This window comes from Chiloscyllium punctatum, chromosome 39 (genome assembly GCF_047496795.1).
Source record: "Chiloscyllium punctatum isolate Juve2018m chromosome 39, sChiPun1.3, whole genome shotgun sequence".
Taxonomy (NCBI): domain Eukaryota; kingdom Metazoa; phylum Chordata; class Chondrichthyes; order Orectolobiformes; family Hemiscylliidae; genus Chiloscyllium; species Chiloscyllium punctatum.
Window position 1 is genome coordinate 69,222,973 of NC_092777.1, and position 23,532 is coordinate 69,246,504.

Below are 23,532 nucleotides of genomic sequence, written 5' to 3' on the forward strand. Positions count from 1 at the left end.
TCTAACCCCACTCTCCCCCCTCACTCCCCACTCCCTTTAATATCCCACCCAGTCTAACCCCACTCTCCCCCCTCACACCCCACTCCCTTTAATATCCCACCCAGTCTAACCCCAATCTCCCCCCTCACTCCCCACACCCTTAATATCCCACCCAGTCTAACCCCAATCTCCCCCCTCACTCCCCACTCCCTTTAATATCCCACCCAGTCTAATCCCACTCTCCCCCCTCACTCCCCACTCCCTTTAATATCCCACCCAGTCTAACCCCACTCTCCCCCCTCACTCCCCACTCCCTTAATATCCCACCCAGTCTAATCCCACTGTCCCCCTCACTCCCCACACCCTTAATATCCCACCCAGTCTAACCCCACTCTCCCCCTCACTCCCCTCTCCCTTTAATATCCCACCCAGTCTAATCCCACTCTCCCCCCTCACTCCCCGCTCCCTTTAATATCCCACCCAGTCTAACCCCAATCTCCCCCCTCACTCCCCACACCCTTAATATCCCACCCAGTCTAACCCCAATCTCCCCCCTCACTCCCCACTCCCTTTAATATTCCACCCAGTCTAACCCCACTCTCCCCCCTCACTCCGTTCCCTTTAATATCCCACCCAGTCTAATCCCACTCTCCCCCCTCACTCCCCGCTCCCTTTAATATCCCACCCAGTCTAACCCCAATCTCCCCCCTCACTCCCCACACCCTTAATATCCCACCCAGTCTAACCCCAATCTCCCCCCTCACTCCCCACTCCCTTTAATATTCCACCCAGTCTAACCCCACTCTCCCCCCTCACTCCGTTCCCTTTAATATCCCACCCAGTCTAATCCCACTCTCCCCCCTCACTCCCCGCTCCCTTTAATATCCCACCCAGTCTAACCCCACTCTCCCCCCTCACTCCCCACACCCTTAATATCCCACCCAGTCTAATCCCACTCTCCCCCTCACTCCCCACTCCCTTTAATATCCCACCCAGTCTAATCCCACTCTCCCCCTCACTCCCCGCTCCCTTTAATACCCCACCCAGTCTAATCCCACTCGCTCCCCACACCCTTAATATCCCACCCAGTCTAACCCCACTCTCCCCCCTCACTCCCCACACCCTTAATATCCCACCCAGTCTAATCCCACTCTCCCCCTCACTCCCCACACCCTTAATATCCCACCCAGTCTAATCCCACTCTCCCCCTCACTCCCCGCTCCCTTTAATATCCCACCCAGTCTAACCCCACTCTCCCCCCTCACACCCCACTCCCTTTAATATCCCACCCAGTCTAACCCCACTCTCCCCCCTCACACCCCACTCCCTTTAATATCCCACCCAGTCTAACCCCAATCTCCCCCCTCACTCCCCACACCCTTAATATCCCACCCAGTCTAACCCCAATCTCCCCCCTCACTCCCCACTCCCTTTAATATCCCACCCAGTCTAATCCCACTCTCCCCACTCCCTTTAATATCCCACCCAGTCTAACCCCACTCTCCCCCCTCACTCCCCACTCCCTTACAATCCCACCCAGTCTAACCCCACTCTCCCCCCTCACTCCCCACTCCCTTTAATATCCCACCCAGTCTAACCCCACTCTCCCCCTCACTCCCCTCTCCCTTTAATATCCCACCCAGTCTAACCCCACTCTCCCCCCTCACTCCCCACTCCCTTACAATCCAACCCAGTCTAATCCCACTGTCCCCCTCACTCCCCACACCCTTAATATCCCACCCAGTCTAATCCCACTCTCCCCCCTCACTCCCCGCTCCCTTTAATATCCCACCCAGTCTAACCCCAATCTCCCCCCTCACTCCCCACACACTTAATATCCCACCCAGTCTAACCCCAATCTCCCCCCTCACTCCCCACTCCCTTTAATATTCCACCCAGTCTAACCCCACTCTCCCCCCTCACTCCGTTCCCTTTAATATCCCACCCAGTCTAATCCCACTCTCCCCCCTCACTCCCCGCTCCCTTTAATATCCCACCCAGTCTAACCCCAATTTCCCCGTCACTCCCCACACCCTTAATATCCCACCCAGTCTAACCCCAATCTCCCCCCTCACTCCCCACTCCCTTTAATATCCCACCCAGTCTAACCCCACTCTCCCCCTCACTCCCCACTCCCTTTAATATCCCACCCAGTCTAACCCCACTCTCCCCCCTCACTCCGTTCCCTTTAATATCCCACCCAGTCTAATCCCACTCTCCCCCCTCACTCCCCGCTCCCTTTAATATCCCACCCAGTCTAACCCCAATCTCCCCCCTCACTCCCCACACCCTTAATATCCCACCCAGTCTAACCCCAATCTCCCCCCTCACTCCCCACACCCTTAATATCCCACCCAGTCTAACCCCACTCTCCCCCTCACTCCCCTCTCCCTTTAATATCCCACCCAGTCTAATCCCACTCTCCCCCCTCACTCCCCGCTCCCTTTAATATCCCACCCAGTCTAACCCCAATCTCCCCCCTCACTCCCCACACCCTTAATATTCCACCCAGTCTAACCCCAATCTCCCCCCTCACTCCCCACTCCCTTTAATATTCCACCCAGTCTAACCCCACTCTCCCCCCTCACTCCGTTCCCTTTAATATCCCACCCAGTCTAATCCCACTCTCCCCCCTCACTCCCCGCTCCCTTTAATATCCCACCCAGTCTAACCCCACTCTCCCCCCTCACTCCCCACACCCTTAATATCCCACCCAGTCTAATCCCACTCTCCCCCTCACTCCCCACTCCCTTTAATATCCCACCCAGTCTAATCCCACTCTCCCCCTCACTCCCCGCTCCCTTTAATACCCCACCCAGTCTAATCCCACTCGCTCCCCACACCCTTAATATCCCACCCAGTCTAACCCCACTCTCCCCCCTCACTCCCCACACCCTTAATATCCCACCCAGTCTAATCCCACTCTCCCCCTCACTCCCCACACCCTTAATATCCCACCCAGTCTAATCCCACTCTCCCCCTCACTCCCCGCTCCCTTTAATATCCCACCCAGTCTAACCCCACTCTCCCCCCTCACACCCCACTCCCTTTAATATCCCACCCAGTCTAACCCCACTCTCCCCCCTCACACCCCACTCCCTTTAATATCCCACCCAGTCTAACCCCAATCTCCCCCCTCACTCCCCACACCCTTAATATCCCACCCAGTCTAACCCCAATCTCCCCCCTCACTCCCCACTCCCTTTAATATCCCACCCAGTCTAATCCCACTCTCCCCACTCCCTTTAATATCCCACCCAGTCTAACCCCACTCTCCCCCCTCACTCCCCACTCCCTTACAATCCCACCCAGTCTAACCCCACTCTCCCCCCTCACTCCCCGCTCCCTTTAATATCCCACCCAGTCTAACCCCACTCTCCCCCTCACTCCCCTCTCCCTTTAATATCCCACCCAGTCTAATCCCACTCTCCCCCCTCACTCCCCGCTCCCTTTAATATCCCACCCAGTCTAACCCCAATCTCCCCCCTCACTCCCCACACCCTTAATATCCCACCCAGTCTAACCCCAATCTCCCCCCTCACTCCCCACTCCCTTTAATATTCCACCCAGTCTAACCCCACTCTCCCCCCTCACTCCGTTCCCTTTAATATCCCACCCAGTCTAATCCCACTCTCCCCCCTCACTCCCCGCTCCCTTTAATATCCCACCCAGTCTAACCCCAATTTCCCCGTCACTCCCCACACCCTTAATATCCCACCCAGTCTAACCCCAATCTCCCCCCTCACTCCCCACTCCCTTTAATATCCCACCCAGTCTAACCCCACTCTCCCCCTCACTCCCCACTCCCTTTAATATCCCACCCAGTCTAACCCCACTCTCCCCCCTCACTCCGTTCCCTTTAATATCCCACCCAGTCTAATCCCACTCTCCCCCCTCACTCCCCGCTCCCTTTAATATCCCACCCAGTCTAACCCCAATCTCCCCCCTCACTCCCCACACCCTTAATATCCCACCCAGTCTAATCCCACTCTCCCCCCTCACTCCCCACTCCCTTTAATATCCCACCCAGTCTAACCCCACTCTCCCCCCTCACTCCCCACTCCCTTTAATATCCCACCCAGTCTAACCCCAATCTCCCCCCTCACTCCCCACACCCTTAATATCCCACCCAGTCTAACCCCACTCTCCCCCCTCACTCCCCACACCCTTAATATCCCACCCAGTCTAATCCCACTCTCCCCCCTCACTCCCCACTCCCTTTAATATCCCACCCAGTCTAATCCCACTCTCCCCCTCACTTCCCACTCCCTTAATATCCCACCCAGTCTAATCCCACTCTCCCCCCTCACTCCCCACTCCCTTTAATATCCCACCCAGTCTAACCCCACTCACTCCTGACTCCCTGCCCTTTCAGTTGAGAAAGGGATTCAGCAAGAACGAGGTGGAAATTAGATTAGCGACAAATAGCAGGATAGAGAGAACGAGAAAGGGCTCGTCAGGTTTAGAGTTAGAACATTGGAATAGAAACAGCGATTGTAACAGAAATGGACTTAGGGAGGACAGAGATAGGGAGGAGGTGTAGTGGCTGGAGGAGGTGACAGAGATAGGGAGGGGGTGTAGGGGCTGGAGGGTTGACAGAGATAGGGAGGGGGTGTAGGGGCTGGAGGAGGGGACAGAGATAGGGAGGGGGTGTAGGGGCTGGAGGAGGGGACAGAGATAGGGAGGGGGTGTAGGGGCTGGAGGAGGGGACAGAGATAGGGAGGGGGTGTAGGAGCTGGAGGAGGGGACAGAGATAGGGAGGGGGTGTAGGGGCTGGAGGAGGGGACAGAGATAGGGAGGGGGTGTAGGGGCTGGAGGAGGGGACAGAGATTGAACCAACCAGTCCGTGACAAACATAATCCCAGACTAATCCCGTGCCACTTGTCCTGCTGCATGCCCATATCCCTCCTAACCTTTCCCACCCGTGTACTCATCCAAATGTTGTGTAAACATTGGAATTGTTTCCACATCCACCACTTATGTTAGAAGGTCACTCCACACTCAAACCACCCTGTGTGTAAAACAACATTGCTCCTATGTCCTTCCTAAATCTCTCTAGTCTCACCTGAAGATTGTGCCCCCTTGTTCTGAAATTCCCCATCCGAGGGAAAAGACAACTCCCATTAATTCTGTCTATACCCCTCATGGTTTTATAAACTTCTAATAGGTCAGCTCTCAACCTCCTCCCCTCCAGTTAAAAAGGTCCCTGTCCTGTCCAGCCACTCCTTCTGACTCGACCCTTCCATACCCAGAAACATCCTGGTAAATCTATCCCGAACCCTCTCCAGTTTAATAATATCCTTCCTATAACAGGGCGACAGGAACTGGACACATTATTCCAGAAGAATCCTCACCAATGTCCTGTACAACCCCAACATGACGTTCCAGCTCCTACACTCAAACAACCGAGCAATGAAGGCAAGTGTGCTAAACGCCTTCTTCACTTCCCCCACTCCCCCCGCTCCCACCCCACCCCCCCGTCTTTGCGTATGCAAACTTCAAAGAACAATATACCTGCACCCCTAGGTCCCCCTGTTCTACAACACTACCCAGGGCCCTACCATTAACTGTGTAAGCCCTCCCCTCGTTTGTTTTACCAAAATGTTTTACCAAATTGAACTCCATCTGCCACTCCTTCGTCCATTGATCAAGGTCCCTTTATAGCCTTATAAAACCTTTTTCACTGTCTACAATGCTACCAATTTCGATGTCATCTGCAAACTTACTAACCATCCCTTCTATATTCTCATCCAAATCATTTATAGAAATGATAAATGAAAGAGAGCCCAGAATCGATCCCTGTAGAACACTGCTGGTCACAGGCCTCCAGTTCAATGACCAACTCTCCACCATCACACTCTGTCTCCTGCCGTTATCTATCCAATCAGCGAGCTCACCCTGAATCCCATGTGATCTAACTTTACTAATTAGTCTACCATGTGGAACCTTGTCAAAGGCTTTACTAAAATCCCAATAAATGACGGCTACTGCTCTGCCCTCATCAACTTTTTTAGCAACTTCCTCAAACAACCCAATCAAGTTTGTGAAACATGATTTTCCTCACACAAAACCATTGTCACAAAGCTAGTCCATCTTTATTCTCTCAAAGCTGTTCCTTGGCTCAAGGAGACTCTGTCCTTGATTTTCTTTTTCAGAGGGGTAATACACCAGGCCGGGCTCCGATCAGTCTGGTTTGGTACAGGGATGGAAAGGAGTTTGAGAGGCCTTTTGTTTCAGTGTAAACAGATGAGACTTCAGGTCGTGGTTTAGAAGTGACCTGTATAATGAAAGGGGAGCGGTCAGCTCTCTAACTGAGCAGTTTGAGTTCAGTCTTAAACTGGATGGACGTTCAACATGGAGCCGTGTGGAATCTCTCTCTCTCTCTCTTTCTCTGCCCTTCAACCTGGAAGCATGTGTTCCAGTTGCACTGGGTTTTATCGGGAGTTTGCTTATTGGGACTGTTGTGTATATTTGCAACAGCATAATTAAGTCTGGTTTGGATAGACTGAGTTCAGTAGGGGGTTGTTATTCTAGTCTCTGTGTTTCATTGTGTAATTTTGTGATAAATCTTTATCTGTTTTAAAATCTAGTAGTCAATCTAACTAATGTAATCCAGGCCATTTTCACTGGACACTTTCTGAAACAAATTGCAAAGTTATGGACTGGGGCTGCCTGTTTAAGAATGGTTTGAATGATTTGGCCTAATCCATAACACTATCCCTAATCAATTTTTGCCCCTCGAAGTGTCCATAAATCCTATCTGTTATAATCACCTCCAACAATCTATCCATAACCAAAGTCAGACTCACGGGTCTACAGTTGGCCAATTTCTCCTGACAACCTTTCTTAAACAAAGGTACAGTATTAACCACACTTCAGTCATCGGGTACCTCACCTGGAGGTATAGATGATGCCAATATTTCTGCAAGGGAGCCTTATAATTTCCTCCCTTACATCCCAGAGTGTCGTTGGATACATTAGATCAGGAGACCTCCCGAACCTCCTCTTCCAGAACGTGAGCTGTTTTTAAAACATCAAAGTTTCTTTCTCCACAGTAAAAACTGACTGAAATCTTCATTTAATATCTCTCCCATCTCCTGGGGTTCAACACAAAGCTGACCTCCTTGATCCTTAAGGGGCCCAAACCTCTCTCTACTTACCCTCTTACTCTTAATCGCTTTGGATTATCCTTAACCATACCTGCCAATGCTATCTCATATCCCCTCTTAGCCCTCCTGATTTCTCTCTTAAGAATGCCATTACACTCTTTATATTAATTAAGAAATTTACCTGAACCAAGTTGTCTTTATTCCCTTTTAGTCTTGACTAAAATCTCAATAACTTTATTCATCCATTGATCCTTAATCTTACCAGTCCCACCCTTCACTCTAACAGGAACTTAATGCCTCTGAACTCTTGTCATCACACTCTTGAACACCTCCCACCTGTCAGATTCTTTTTTATCTGCGAACAGTCAACTCCAACCAACTTTTGAAAATCCTTGTCCCATACCATTAGAGATTGCCTTACTCCAATTAAAAACTTTTAACTTTTATGGAAGTCTTATCCATTTCCATAACCATTTGAAACTACAATAGAGTTATGATCGCTGGACCCAACGTTATGATTTGTAGACGCTGGTGTTGGACTGGAGAGTACAAAGGTAAAAGTCACGCAACACCAGGTTATAGTCCAACAGGTTTATTTGGAAGCACTAGCTTTTTGAGTGCTGGTTTGCTCAAAACTTTGCAAAAAAAACATTTTATTTTGCTCAAAAGCTGTATGAATCTATGTAAGGTTCTGTAAATCTGTTTTTTAGACTGGAATCAGTCTGACCATTGTGGCACAGACAGCCTCACATGGGGAAGCTAACACCTTCAGTACATTATCAGGGCTGACATGACGCCAATTGTTAAAGTTCACTTGCGAATGTAACTTTTAAAAAAGGTTTTGCTATTTACACATGAAAGAACCGAGACCAACATGGCTGTTCAAAAAGGTCCTAACAACCAATCCAGGTCTTTTTCAATATATAATTTCAGTCACATCACGCTGTAAACTTTTGCTACAAATTCTGTGTCTTATGATCTTATTCTCCCCAACCACCTGATGAAGGAGCAGCGCTCCGAAAGCTAGTGCTTCCAAATAAACCTGTTGGACTATAATCTAGTGTTGTGCGATTTTTAACTTTGTGGACCCAAAGTGTTCCCCGACTTTTATTTCAGTCACCTGCCCTACTTTATAACAACCAAAAGAAGGTCTAGTTTTGCTCTGTCTCTAGCAGGAACATCCACATATTGATAAAGAACATTTTTTTCTGCACGTTTGACAAACTCTTCACCATCTAAACCTTTAACACTATTCTCGCCTCAGCCAATGTTTGGAAAATTAAAATCCCCCATTATTGCAACCTTCTTATACTCCCATATATCCGAGATCTCCCAACAAAATTGTTTCTCAATTTCTGTCTTACTAGTGGTGGGCCTTTAGTACAACTCATCAATTATTGACTTTCCATAATTTCTACCTGTATATTTTCACTGGGCGATTTTTCAGGAATATCTTCCCCAGTTACAGCAGTAATGTATTCCTTGATCAAATTCACCAGCCTCCCTCCCCCTCTTGCCCCATTTCCTAGCCTTCCTGTAGCTTTCCTAGCCTTCATTTGTGGGCGGTACGGTGGCACAGTGGTTAGCACTGCTGCCTCACAGCGTCAGAGACCTGGGTTCAATTCCCGCCTCAGGCGACTGACTGTGTGGAGTTTGCACATTCTCCCCGTGTCTGCGTGGGTTTCCTCCGGGTGCTCCGGTTTCCTCCCACAGTCCAAAGATGTGCAGGTCAGGTGAATTGGCCATACTAAATTGCTCGTAGTGTTAGGTAAGATGTAGATGTAGGGGTATGGGTGGGTTGCGCTTCGGCGGGGCGCTGTGGACTTGTTGGGCCGAAGGGCCTGTTTCCACACTGTAAGTAATCTAATCTAATCTAATCTAATTGCTGGAAGGTCATCGCTATTCGACAACTACTATTTGAGAGGGAGAAGGGAGAATTGGGAGTGTCAGTATTGCAGTTGAACAAAGGGAACTATGGAGCTATGAGGGAGGAGTTGGCCAAAGGTCAATGGCTCATTACCCGAGCAGGGACAACAACGGCAGGTGTTTCTGGGTATAATGCAGAAGGTGCAGGATCGGTTCATTCCAAAGAGGAAGAAAGATTCTTCGAGGAGGCTGGGGTGGCCGTGGCTGACGAGGGAAGTTAAGGACTATACAAAGATAAAAGAGAAGAGGTATAAAATAGCAAAGATGGGCGGGAAGCCAGAGGACTGGGAAACCTTTAAAGAGCAACAGAGGATCACTAAAATGGCAATAGGTGGAGAAGAACTGAGGTAGGAAAGCAAACTGGCCAAAAATATAAAGGAGGATAGTGAAAGCTTTTTTTTAGGTATGTTGAAAAGAAAAAAAATTGTTAAGGCTAAAAATTGAGCCCTTGAAGACAGAAACGGGTGAACTTATTATGAGAAACAAGGAAATGGCAGAAGAGTTGAATAGGTACTTTGGATCTGTCTTCACTGGGGAAGACACAAGCAATCTCCCAGATGTAATAGTGGCTGAAGGACCCAGGGTAATGGGTGAACTGAAGGGAATTTATATTAGGCAGGAAATCATACTGGAGAGACTGTTAGGTCTGAAGATTGGTAAGTCCCCGCGGCCTGATGGTCTACATCCCAAGGTACTGAAGGAGGTGGCTCTAGAAATTGTGGACGCATTGGGTGATTATTTTCCAGAGTTCGATAGATTCGGGATCAGTTCCTGCGGATTGGAGGGTGGCTAATGTTGTCCCACTTTTTAAGAAAGGTGGGAGAGAGAAAGCAGGAAATCATAGACCAGTTAGTCTGACCTCAGTGGTGGGAAAGATGCTGGAGCCTATTATAAAGGATGAAATTACAACACATCTGGATAGCAGTAACAGGATAGGTCAGAGTCAGCATGGATTTATGAAGGGGAAATCATGCTTGATTAATCTTCTGGAATTTTTTGAGGATGTAACTCTGATGTTGGACAAGGGAGATCCAGTGGGTGTAGTGTACCTGGACTTTCAGAAAGCCTTTGATAAAGTCCCATATAGGAGGTTCGTGAGCAAAATTAGGGCGCATGGTATTGGGGGCAAAATATTAACTTGGATTGAAAGTTGGTTGGCTGATAGGAAACAAAGAGTAGTGATAAATGGCTCCATTTCGGAATGGCAGGCAGTGACCAGTGGGGTACTGCAGAGATCCGTGCTGGGACCGCAGCTTTTTACAATATATATTAATGATATAGAAGATGGTATTAGTAATAACATTAGCAAATTTGCTGATGATACAAAGCTGGGTGGCAGGGTGAAATGTGATGAGGATGTTAGGAGATTACAGGGTGACCTGGACAAGTTAGGTGAGTGGTCAGATGCATGGCAGATGCAGTTTAATGTGGATAAATGTATGGTTATCCACTTTGGTGGCAAGAACAGGAAGGCAGATTACTACCTAAATGGAATCAATTTAGGTAAAGGGGCAGTACAGAGAGATCTGGGTGTTCTTGTACACCAGTCAATGAAGGTAAGCATGCAGGTACAGCAGGTCGTGAAGAAGGCTAATAGCATTCTGGCCTTCATAACAAGAGGGGTTGAGTATAGAAGCAAAGAGGTTCTTCTGCAGCTGTACAGGGCCCTGGTGAGACCACACCTGGAGTACTGTGTGCAAATTTGAGGAAAGACATTCTGGCTATTGAGGGAGTGCAGTGTAGGTTCACTAGGTCAATTCCTGGAATGGCGGGATTACCTTACACTGAAAGACTGGAGCGACTGGGCTTGTATACCCTAGAGTTTAGAAGACTGAGAGGGGATCTGATTGAGACATATAAGATTATGAAAGGATTGGACACTCTGGAGGCAGGAAACATGTTTCCGCTGATGGGTGAGTCCCGAACCAGAGGACACAGCTTAAAAATAAGGGGTAGTCCATTTAAGACAGAGATGAGGAGAAACCCAGAGAGTGGTGGGTGTGTGGAATGCTCTGCTCCAGAGGGCAGTGGAGGCCCAGTCTCTGGATACTTTCAAGAAAGAGTTGGATAGGGCTCTCAAGGATAGTGGAATCAAGGGTTATGGAGAGAAGGCAGGAACAGGATACTGATTGAGGATGATCAGCCATGATCATATTGAATGGTGGTGCAGGCTCGAAGGGCAGAATGGCCTACTCCTGCACCTATTGTCTGCTGGTTATATGATTTCCTCTTGCAACATTGCCAGACTGAATCAGAGCCTGTGCCCAGAAGTACGTTTCAGTTATTGCACTGAAATAAATGCCATTTGGTTCTTCAGAATTACGACATGCTCTGACTCGCTCTTGTGTTTCTTTAGCGATTGACATGCTCTCCTCACATTCAACCTTCCCCGTCAATCCTTCCAGTCACACTGCTGTTCAGCTATCCTCCTCTGCCCAGTTCTGGATCAGTACAACACCCCCTATTGAGAGGATGAGCAAATCTCCCTGCCTTAGCAGTTTAGACCCATCTTTTTTTTGAGCAACTCTTTTCTGTCCCAGGACACATTCCAACTGACCAAAAACCTGAACAATATGCCAGCTCTTCAGCCATTGATTTATCTCCTTTCATCCTTCCCTCGCTTGGGTTTGGCATTGGATGTAAACCGGAAATTACAACTGATCAGGTTTGACTTTTTAATCTTCTGCCGGGCTTCTTAAATTCACTCCGTGCAGCTTGCAATTTTCCCGAAAAATGTCGCCGCTGCAATAATTTCCGGCTTTTCGGATCTCACATTTGACAACATGCTTGAAAGGTATTGATATATACTCCCTCCCAGGATCGCTATGACGTGTCTGGGGACAGAGTCGCTTTTCTGCTCTGTGTCAAGAAGGACAGGCGGGGTGCCGAGGAGGATTTACAGAGGCTGAGGAACCTCTTGGATTATTTCCACTTTCATGTCAAGGAATGCATTGATCCAAAGGAAGAGGTAACCACTCATCCTTTTTTATTGAACAGTTTCGCTGAACGTTTGTTGGAATTGATGCTTCCCGTGCTAGTCCATTCGTAGTGTGACGACACAATAGTAAACCCTTCTGCTAAGTAAACCACAGGAAAACTCACCTTGCCTCGTAATCTGTTAATGTACAAGTGACAGAGAACTATCTAAATTCCACTATTTAAAGAAAAAAAACAACAATTTTATTCTTTAACTCCAAAGGCGAACGTTAAACAACAATTATTTACAGCTCTAATCTTCCTTTGTCTTAAAGGTTTGTTATCTACCTCCCACTCTATAACAATATACCGACTCCCACAGCTACCTAGACTACACCTCCTCCCACCCTGCCCCCTGGAAAAACGCCATCCCATATTCCCAATTCCTTCATCTCTGCCGCATCTGCTCCCAGGAGGACCAATTCCAATACCGTACAACCCAGATGGCCTCCTTCTTCAAAGACCGCAATTTCCCCCCAGCCGTGATTGACGATGCCCTCCACCGCATCTCCTCCACTTCCCGCTCCTCCGCCCTTGAGCCCTGCCCCTCCAATCGCCACCAGGACAGAACCCCACTGGTCCTCACCCACCACCCGACAAACCTCCATATACATCGTATCATCCGTCGTCATTTCCGCCACCTGCAAACGGACCCCACCACCAGGGATATATTTCCCTCCCCTCTCCTATCAGCATTCCGAAAAGACCACTCCCTCCATGACTCCCTCGTCAGGTCCACACCCCCCACCAACCCAACCTCCACTCCCGGCACCTTCCCCTGCAACTGCAAGAAATGCAAAACTTGCGCCCACACCTCCCCCCTCACTTCCCTCCAAGGCCCTAAGGGATCCTTCCATATCCGTCACAAATTCACCTGCACCTCCACACACATCATTTACTGCATCCGCTGCACCCGATGTGGCCTCCTCTATATTGGGGAGACAGGCCGCCTACTTGCGGAACGTTTCAGAGAACACCTCTGGGACACCCGGACCAATCAACCCAACCACCCCGTGGCTCAACACTTCAACTCCCCCTCCCACTCCACCAAGGACATGCAGGTCCTTAGACGACTCCATCGCCAGACCATAGCAACACGACGGTTGGAGGAAGAGCGCCTCATCTTCCGCCTAGGAACCCTCCAACGACAAGGGATGTACTCAGATTTCTCCAGTTTCCTCATTTCCCCTCCCCCCACCTTGTCTCAGTCCCAACCCTCGAACTCAGCACCACCTTCCTACCCTGCAATCTTCTTCCTGACCTCTCCGCCCCCACCCCCACTCCGGCCTATCACCCTCACCTTAACCTCCTTCCACCTATCACATTTCCAGCGCCCCTTCCCCCAAGTCCCTCCTCCCTACCTTTTATCTTAGCCTGCTGGACACACTCTCCTCATTCCTGATGAAGGGCTCATGCCCGAAACATCGATTCTCCTGCTCCTTGGATGCTGCCTGACCTGCTGCGCTTTTCCAGCAACACATTTTTCAGCTCTGACTCGATAAAGCCCCTACTAAATTTACAGGAACTTTATTTTCAAAACCAGACAACGGCTACTGTCTCCAGTGTCGATCGTCATCTGTTTGTAGATCTCCCTGGGTTGTCTACTGCCTTGCGCTGCACAGATATTTCATATGCAAAAGGTACCGTTGATGAAGAGGGTTTTCGGGCATTCTGTCTGACAATGGCTAACTGTCCAAAAGGCATGCTTTTTATACCCCAAACATAGGATCGTCTCATTGGTTCAATGTTGTCAAAACAGTAAAATTGAAAGTTGATTGGGTTTTAGTATCTTGGGGCATAATTATAACTGGTTAAATTTGAACTGCAGTGAAATCTATTGAGATATCTAGGTTACCACCCAAATGTTACAGCTTAAGGTTACAACTTTGAATTCTCCAGGACGCTCTGTGCCTGCTAGTTAGTCACACGCCAGGTGCTTGCCAGAATTCACTCTCTCTTAAAGGTACAGTACACGCCTTCAACTTCACAGCAGTAGTATGCAGCTATCACTGCCGAGCTCATCACTTATCACCCCGTCCCTAATTGCCACCCCCGAATAGCTGGGGGTGAGAAGCCTTCCTGACCCACTGTAGTCCACCCCTAACCCCCTGTGTGGTGAGGGGGACCCCGCACGATGCCCCGTGAGGGAGCGAGTTCCAGGGTTCTGACCCCGGCGACACTGAAGGAACAGCCCATATCGTTCCCAATCGGGAGGGGTGGGGGGGTGTGGCTCTGAGGGGCAGTCCCGGGAGTGACGCTCCCCCCTGTGTCTGCCCCCTCAAGGGGTGGCGTTCCCCCGTATCTGCTGCCCCCTCAGGGGGTGGTGTTCCCTCCCCTGTATCTGCTGCCCCCTCAGGGGGTGGTGTTCCCCCCCCCTGTATCTGCTGCCCCCTCAGGGGGTGGTGTTCCCCCCCCCTGTATCTGCTGCCCCCTCAGGGGGTGGTGTTCCCCCCCCCCCCGTATTTGCTGCCCCCTCAGGGGGTGGTGTTCCCCCTGTATCTGCTGCTCCCTCAGGGGGTGGTGTTCCCCCCTGTATCTGCTGCCCCCTCAGGGGGTGGTGTTCCCCCCTGTGTCTGTCCCTGGGAGTGTTTGATGGGGGGGGGTTGCTCTGTCCCTGGACTGTGTTGAGCTTCTCGAGTGTTGTTGGAGCTGCCCCCGTCCAGGGCAAGTGGGGAGTATTCCCTCACCCTCCTGACTTGTGCCTTGTCGATGGTGGGACAGGGCTTTGGGGGGAGAGTCAGGAGGGGAGTTACTCGCTGCAGGATTCCCAGCCTCTGACCCGATGGGGGGAGAGTCAGGAGGGGAGTTACTCGCTGCAGGATTCCCAGCCTCTGACCCGATGGTGGGAGAGTCAGGAGGGGAGTTACTCGCTGCAGGATTCCCAGCCTCTGACCCGATGGTGGGACAGGGCTTTGGGGGGAGAGCCAGGAGGGGAGTTACTCGCTGCAGGATTCCCAGCCTCTGACCCGATGGTGGGAGAGTCAGGAGGGGAGTTACTCGCTGCAGGATTCCCAGCCTCTGACCCGATGGGGGGAGAGTCAGGAGGGGAGTTACTCACTGCAGGATTCCCAGCCTCTGACCTGCTCCTGTAGCCGCTGGATTGATCTGGGGCTGGGTCCCAGTTCAGTTTCTGGTCAATGGTAACCCCCAGGATCTTGGTAGTGAGGGATTCAGTGATGGTAACCCCATTGAATGTCAAGGGGCCGATGGTTCGATTCTCTCTTGTTGGAGATGGTCTCTGCCTGGTCTCTGTGTGGTGTGACTGTAACTTGCTCCTTGTCAGACCAGGCCTGGATATTGTCCAGTTCTTGCTGTATTTGAACACAGACTGTATCAGTATCTGAGAAGCAGAGAATGGTGCTGAACATTGTGCTAACATCAGTGAATGTCTCTCCTTCGAACCCTCTAATGGAGGGAAGGTTATCGATGAAGCAGCTGAAGATGGTTGGGCCCAGGACACTCCCCTGAGGAACACGTGGTGTGTTCGAGGGAACGGGATCGGAAGTGGATCAATTGTCACCATTTTGGTCATTACAGACCTCCCCACAAACTGCCTTTTGAATCGCTTTGTTGTCCTCAGGAAATAATCCCCGCGATGGAACAATTTCGTGAGGAACTGAAGAATCCACGGAACGTTAGCTGTGTGTTCATCTTCCTCCTGGCCCATGGAAACGATACAAGTATTTTCGGAGCACCGACCGAAAACGGAGTGGAACTGGAGATGATCTTTGAGATGTTCAATAATAAAGAGTGCCCTCAGCTCCAAAACAAACCAAAGGTCTTCATCATCCAAGCTTGTCGTGGAGGTATGGTTTATCGCCAGCTTTCGGAACTCAATCTCTGTGGATCGAAACCCCGTGCTGTCCCTGGACCCGGGAGTGAGGAACAGTGTAGAGGGAGCTTTACTCCATATCTAAACCCCGTGCTGTCCCTGGACCCGGGAGTGAGGAACAGTGTAGAGGGAGCTTTACTCTATATCTAAACCCCGTGCTGTCCCTGGACCCGGGAGTGAGGGACAGTGTAGAGGGAGCTTTACTCCATATCTAAACCCCGTGCTGTCCCTGGACCCGGGAGTGAGGGACAGTGTAGAGGGAGCTTTACTCCATATCTAAACCCCGTGCTGTCCCTGGACCCGGGAGTGAGGGACAGTGTAGAGGGAGCTTTACTCTATATCTAAACCCCGTGCTGTCCCTGGACCCGGGAGTGAGGGACAGTGTAGAGAGAGCTTTACTCCATATCTAAACCCCGTGCTGTCCCTGGACCCGGGAGTGAGGGACAGTGTAGAGGGAGCTTTACTCTGGATCTAAACCCCGTGCTGTCCTTGGACCCGGGAGTGAGGAACAGTGTAGAGGGAGCTTTACTCTATATCTAAACCCCGTGCTGTCCCTGTCCCTGGGAGTGTTTGATGGGGGACAGTGTAGAGGGAGGTTTACTCTGTATCTAACCCCGTGCTGTCCCTGTCCCTGGGAGTGTTTGATGGGGGGACAGTGTAGAGAGAGCTTTACTCTGTATCTGATGGGGGGACAGTGTAGAGAGAGCTTTACTCTGTATCGAACCCCGTGCTGTCCCTGTCCCTGGGAGTGTTTGATGGGGGGACAGTGTAGAGAGAGCTTTACTCTGTATCTGATGGGGGGACAGTGTAGAGAGAGCTTTACTCTGTATCTAACCCCGTGCTGGGATGAGTTGGTGGTGACAGTACTAAGACCAACTGTTCACAGAATCCATACAGTGTGGATTCAGGCCATTCTGCCCATCAAGTCCACACCCACCCCCCAACCCTATCCCCATAACCCTGCATTTCCCACGGCCAATCCACCCTAACCTGCACATCCCTGGGCACTACGGGGACAATTTAGCACGGCCAATCCACCCTAACCTGTACATCCCTGGGCACTATGGGGACAATTTAGCACGGCCAATCCACCCTAACCTGCACATCCCTGGGCACTACGGGGACAATTTAGCACGGTCAATCCACCCTAACCTGTACATCCCTGGGCACTACGGGGACAATTTAGCACGGCCAATCCACCCTAACCTGCACATCCCTGGGCACTATGGGACAATTTAGCACGGCCAATCCCACCCTAACCTGTACATCCCTGGGCACTATGGGACAATTTAGCACGGCCAATCCCACCCTAACCTGTACATCCCTGAACACTATGGGACAATTTAGCACGGCCAATCCACCCTAACCTGTACATCCCTGGGCACTATGGGTCAATTTAGCACGGCCAATCCACCCTAACCTGTACATCACTGGGCACTATGGGCACGGCCAATCCACCCTAACCTGCACATCCCTGGGCACTACGGGGACAATTTAGCACGGCCAATCCACCCTAACCTGCACATCCCTGGACACTATGGGACAATTTAGCACGGCCAATCCACCCTAACCTGCACATCCCTGGGCACTACGGGACAATTTAGCACGGCCAATCCACCCTAACCTGCACATCCCTGGGCACTATGGGACAATTTAGCACGGCCAATCCACCCTAACCTGCACATCCCTGGGCACTACGGGGACAATTTAGCACGGCCAATCCACCCTAACCTGTACATCCCTGGGCACTATGGGACAATTTAGCACGGCCAATCCCACCCTAACCTGCACATCCCTGGGCACTACGGGGACAATTTAGCACAGCCAATCCACCCTAACCTGCACATCCCTGGGCACTACGGGGACAATTTAGCACGGCCAATCCACCCTAACCTGGGCACTATCGGCATGGCCCATCCACCCTAACCTGCATGTCTTTGGACTGTGGGAGCAAACCCATGCAGACACGGGGAGACTGTGCAAATGCCACACAGCCAGTTGCCCCAATGTGGGCATTGAACCTGGGGTGCTGGCACTGTGAGGCAGGAGTTGGCGAAGAGCACTGGCTCGGAGACGTATTCCTGGCCCAACCATGGGTCAGTCAGAATGGAATTGTCCATCGGTGGGTGGATGCCTGTAATCTGTCACTGTAAACACCTTGACCCCTTCACCCGAGGAGAACACTAGGAAATGGTCGCAGCTTGACCTGTTGATCGTCATGAGGCCAACAGCCAGAATTCTCAGATCATCGTTTCTCTCCATTCCAGAGAAAGTTGACGCTGGGGTCGTCACGACTGGATTCCGCTCGACGACCACACAGGAAGCTGTTGAGCAAAAGAAACTGCCCACAATGTCTGACACCTTTGCAGTCTACCCCGCACCTCGTGGTCAGTGCATTACTCTGTCCCTTACTCAGTGACAGGAACGAGCTCCTGGGCTGCAGACAAACCCGTTACCAGCAGAGGGCAGTGATGTACTGGAAATGTCCAGAAACCAGAATCCCTGGGGGAAGGGGATCCCAGACTGAAAGGGAGTGGGCACTGTCAGAGGGTCAGTGCTGAGGGAGTGGGCACTGTCAGAGGGTCAGTGCTGAGGGAGTGGGCACTGTCAGAGGGTCAGTGCTAAGGGAGTGGGCACTGTCGGAGGGTCAGTGCTGAGGGAGTGGGCACTGTCAGGGGGTCAGTGCTGAGGGAGTGGGCACTGTCAGGGGGTCAGTGCTGAGGGAGTGGGCACTGTCAGGGGGTCAGTGCTGAGGGAGTGGGCACTGTCAGGGGGTCAGTGCTGAGGGAGTGGGCACTGTCAGAGGGTCAGTGCTGAGGGAGTGGGCACTGTCAGGGGGTCAGTGCTGAGGGAGTGGGCACTGTCAGGGGGTCAGTGCTGAGGGAGTGGGCACTGTCAGGGGGTCAGTGCTGAGGGAGTGGGCACTGTCAGGGGGTCAGTGCTGAGGGAGTGGGCACTGTCAGAGGGTCAGTGCTGAGGGAGTGGGCACTGTCAGAGGGTCAGTGCTGAGGGAGTGGGCACTGTCAGAGGGTCAGTGCTGAGGGAGTGGGCACTGTCAGAGGGTCAGTGCTGAGGGAGTGGGCACTGTCAGAGGGTCAGTGCTGAGGGAGTGGGCACTGTCAGAGGGTCAGTGCTGAGGGAGTGGGCACTGTCAGAGGGTCAGTGCTGAGGGAGTGGGCACTGTCAGAGGGTCAGTGCTGAGGGAGTGGGCACTGTCAGAGGGTCAGTGCTGAGGGAGTGGGCACTGTCGGAGGGTCAGTGCTGAGGGAGTGGGCACTGTCAGAGGGTCAGTGCTGAGGGAGTGGGCACTGTCAGAGGGTCAGTGCTGAGGGAGTGGGCACTGTGGGAGGGTCAGTGCTGAGGGAGTGCCGCACTGTCAGAGGGTCAGTGCTGAGGGAGTGGGGCATTGTCGGAGGGTCAGTGCTGAGGGAGTGGGCACTGTCGGAGGGTCAGTGCTGAGGGAGTGCCGCACTGTCGGAGGGTCAGTGCTGAGGGAGTGGGCACTGTCAGAGGGTCAGTGCTGAGGGAGTGGGCACTGTCAGAGGGTCAGTGCTGAGGGAGTGGGCACTGTCAGAGGGTCAGTGCTGAGGGAGTGGGCACTGTGGGAGGGTCAGTGCTGAGGGAGGGGGCACTGTGGGAGGGTCAGTGCTGAGGGAGTGGGGTCCCCTTTCTCTCCTTTACACTGTGTAACCATCTAACCCTGTTGTTAGGGTACGTGGCCTACCGGGATCCGAAGGAAGGCTCCTTCCTGATCACCTTCATGGATGAGGTATTCCGAGAGTTTGGAGACCAGTTCCATCTGTACGATCTCTTCGTCAAGGTCAGTCGAACCAGTGACACCACCCTCATCCCCACACAATGCCCCGTGAGGGAGGGGGTTCGAGGATTCTGACCCCGGCGACACTCAAGGAACGGCCCATATCGTTCCCAATCGGGATGGGGTGTGGGGGCTCAGAGTGAAATCTCAGGGGGTGGTGTCCCCCCCTGTATCTGCTGCTCCCTCAGGGGGTGGTGTTCCCCCCTGTAAGTGCTGCCCCCTCAGTGGGTGGTGTCCCCCCCCCCGTATCTGCTGCTCCCTCAGGGGGTGGTGTCCCCCCCCCCGTATCTGCTGCTCCCTCAGGGGGTGGTGTTCCCCCCCCTGTATCTGCTGCTCCCTCAGGGGGTGGTGTTCCCCCCCCTGTATCTGCTGCTCCCTCAGGGGGTGGTGTTTCCCCCCCCTGTATCTGCTGCTCCCTCAGGGGTTGGTGTCCCCCCCTGTATCTGCTGCTCCCTCAGGGGGTGGTGTTCCCCCCTGTATCTGCTGCCCCCTCAGGGGGTGGTGTTCCCCCCCCTGTATCTGCTGCTCCCTCAGGGGGTGGTGTTCCCCCCCCTGTATCTGCTGCTCCCTCAGGGGGTGGTGTTCCCCCCTGTGTCTGTCCCTGGGAGTGTTTGATGGGGGGGGTTACTCTGTCCCTGGACTGTGTTGAGCTTCTCGAGTGTTGTTGGAGCTGCCCCCGTCCAGGGTAAGTGGGGAGTATTCCCTCACCCTCCTGACTTGTGCCTTGTCGATGGTGGGACAGGGCTTTGGGGGGAGAGTCAGGAGGGGAGTTACTCGCTGCAGGATTCCCAGCCTCTGACCCCGATGGTGGGAGAGTCAGGAGGGGAGTTACTCGCTGCAGGATTCCCAGCCTCTGACCCGATGGGGGGAGAGTCAGGAGGGGAGTTACTTGCTGCAGGTTTCCCAGCCTCTGACCCGATGGTGGGAGAGTCAGGAGGGGAGTTACTCGCTGCAGGATTCCCAGCCTCTGACCCGATGGGGGGAGAGTCAGGAGGGGAGTTACTTGCTGCAGGTTTCCCAGCCTCTGACCCGATGGGGGGAGAGTCAGGAGGGGAGTTACTCGCTGCAGGATTCCCAGCCTCTGACCCCGATGGTGGGAGAGTCAGGAGGGGAGTTACTCGCTGCAGGATTCCCAGCCTCTGACCCCGATGGTGGGAGAGTCAGGAGGGGAGTTACTCGCTGCAGGATTCCCAGCCTCTGACCCGATGGGGGGAGAGTCAGGAGGGGAGTTACTTGCTGCAGGTTTCCCAGCCTCTGACCCGATGGTGGGACAGGGCTTTGGGGGGGAGAGTCAGGAGGGGAGTTACTCGCTGCAGGATTCCCAGCCTCTGACCTGCTCCTGTAGCCGCTGTCGTTACGTTGTGGGTCTTGTTGAGTTTCTGGTTAATGGTAGCCCCCAGGATGTGGATAATGGCCGATTCGGTGATGGTAATGTCTTTGAATGTCATGGGGCAATGGTTATATTCCCTAACCCCCCCCCCAACCAGTCCACACCGACCCTCCAAAGAGTAACCCACCCAGCCCCATATCCCTCTGACTAATGCCCCTAACACTTCGGGTAACCTAGCAATGACCAATCCACCCTGACCTGCCCATCTTTGGACTGTGGGAGGAAACCAGAGCACCCGGAGGAAACCCCACACAGACACGGGGGTGGGGGGTGGGGGGAATGTGCAAACTCCACACAGAGAGTCTCCCGAGGGTGGGAGCAGCGAAGCCCTGGGGTACAACAGCGTTTCGGAATACATCCTGTACGCCCATCTCCACAGGAATGTTTGCTCAGTGTCCTTGTTCTCTCGGACGCTGCAGGTGAATCACAGGATGGTGAAGAAGGAGTTGCAATATGGGAACACGACAGCAAAGACCACCCTGGTGATGGAATCCACCCTGACCAAGGCTGTGTACCTCCATGAGTGACGGACCAGCCCCGAGAGATGGTCCTCAACAGCTACCTCTTGATGCTGTTTGGACCCTACTCCTGGAAATCCTGTTGGGGGATTCCCTTCATGATTCCTTTGGGGAACTGCTTGCCGAGTCTCTCGGTCATTCGGAAAATTGCCAGCGGTTTCCAAGCACGTTTGTAATTAAACACTTTCACTGACACTATTGGAGTAGGTGTGAATTTTTGAGCAATACAGTCTGTTTTGATAACAATTCGAGATCTTGGGGCCTTACACATAATGGTGGGGTCCTAGGGAGTGTTGCTGAACAAAGAGACCTTGGAGTGCAGGTTCATAGCTCCTTGAAAGTGGAGTCACAGGTCGATAGGATAGTGAAGGCAGCGTTTGGTATGCTCTCCTTTATTGGTCAGAGTATTGGGTACAGGAGTTGGGAGGTCATGTTGCGGCTGTACAGGACATTGGTTAGGCAACTGTTGGAATATTGCGTGCAATTCTGGTCTCCTTCCTATTGGAAAGACGTTGTGAAACTTGAAAGGGTTCAGAAAAGATTTACAAGGATGTTGCCAGGGTTGGAGGATTTGAGCTACAGGGAGAGGCTGAACAGGCTGGGGCTGTTTTCCCTGGAGTGTCAGAGGCTGAGGGAGTGAGTATTGGAGGTGGGGGTCAGTGTGTCGATCGAGTGTGGGGGGGTGGGGTTGCTCTGTCCCTGGACGGTGTTGAGCTTCTCGAGTGTTGTTGGAGCTGCCCCCGTCCAGGGCAAGTGGGGAGTATTCCCTCACCCTCCTGACTTGTGCCTTGTCGATGGTGGGACAGGGCTTTGGGGGGGAGAGTCAGGAGGGGAGTTACTCGCTGCAGGATTCCCAGTCTCTGACCCAATGGGGGGAGAGTCAGGAGGGGAGTTACTCGCTGCAGGATTCCCAGCCTCTGACCCGATGGGGGGAGAGTCAGGAGGGGAGTTACTCGCTGCAGGATTCCCAGCCTCTGACCCGATGGGGGGAGAGTCAGGAGGGGAGTTACTCGCTGCAGGATTCCCAGCCTCTGACCCGATGGGGGGAGAGTCAGGAGGGGAGTTACTCACTGCAGGATTCCCAGCCTCTGACCCGATGGGGGGAGAGTCAGGAGGGGAGTTACTCGCTGCAGGATTCCCAGCCTCTGAGCTGCTCCTGTAGACCCCTGGATTGATCTGGGGCTGGGTCCCAGTTCGGTTTCTCCAATGAACAGGGATGAGGAAGGTGATTCTCACCCCCACCTCAACTCACCCCCAGCCCAAAAACAGAAAGCACGATCACTGGGGCCCACGAAGAATGTCGGGAGGTGGCGGGAAGATTCTGGAAAGAGACTTGTTCCATTATCTACAACAAGCTTCAACACATTTATTTAAAAACACAATTCAACAGAGACACAAATAAATTCTTATGGGGTAGGGGGGCTCCTCTACACTGTCCCCCATCAAACACTCCCAGGGTCAGGGACAGCACGGGGTTAGATACAGAGTAAAGCTCCCTCTACACTGTTCCCCCATCAAACACTCCCAGGACAGGGACAGTACGGGGTTAGATACCGAGTAAAGCTTCCTCTACACTGTCCCCCATCAAACAACTCCCAGGACAGGGACCAGCACGGGGTTAGATACAGAGTAAAGCTCTCTCATACACTGTCCCCCATCAAACACTCCCAGGAACAGGGACTGCACGGGGTTAGATACAGAGTAAAGCTCTGTCTACACTGTCCCCCATCAACACTCCCAGGACAGGGGACAGCACAGGGTTAGATACAGAGTAAAGCTCCCTCTACACTGTGCCCCCATCAAACACTCCCAGAGACAGCACGGGGTTAGATACAGAGTAAAGCTCCCTCTACACTGTCCCCCATCACACACTCCCAGGGACAGGGACAGCACGGGGGTTAGATACAGAGTAAAGCTCCCTCTACACTGTCCCCCATCACACACTCCCAGGGACAGGGACAGCACGGGGTTAGATACAGAGTAAA

At 52.3% G+C, this 23,532-nt stretch overlaps 1 protein-coding gene across 1 annotated transcript; it reads left to right on the forward strand.

Annotated features, from left to right (window-relative positions):
• Window positions 1–5,355: 5,355 nt before the first annotated feature.
• LOC140464199 (caspase-14-like) lies at window positions 5,356–21,580 on the forward strand. The gene is made up of 6 exons (XM_072559050.1): window positions 5,356–5,397; window positions 11,833–11,982; window positions 15,571–15,796; window positions 18,090–18,209; window positions 19,533–19,642; window positions 21,449–21,580. The coding sequence occupies exons 1-6, from the start codon at window positions 5,356–5,358 to the stop codon at window positions 21,554–21,556; spliced, it is 756 nt and encodes a 251-aa protein (XP_072415151.1). The 3' UTR covers window positions 21,557–21,580.
• The last annotated feature ends 1,952 nt before the right edge of the window (window positions 21,581–23,532 follow it).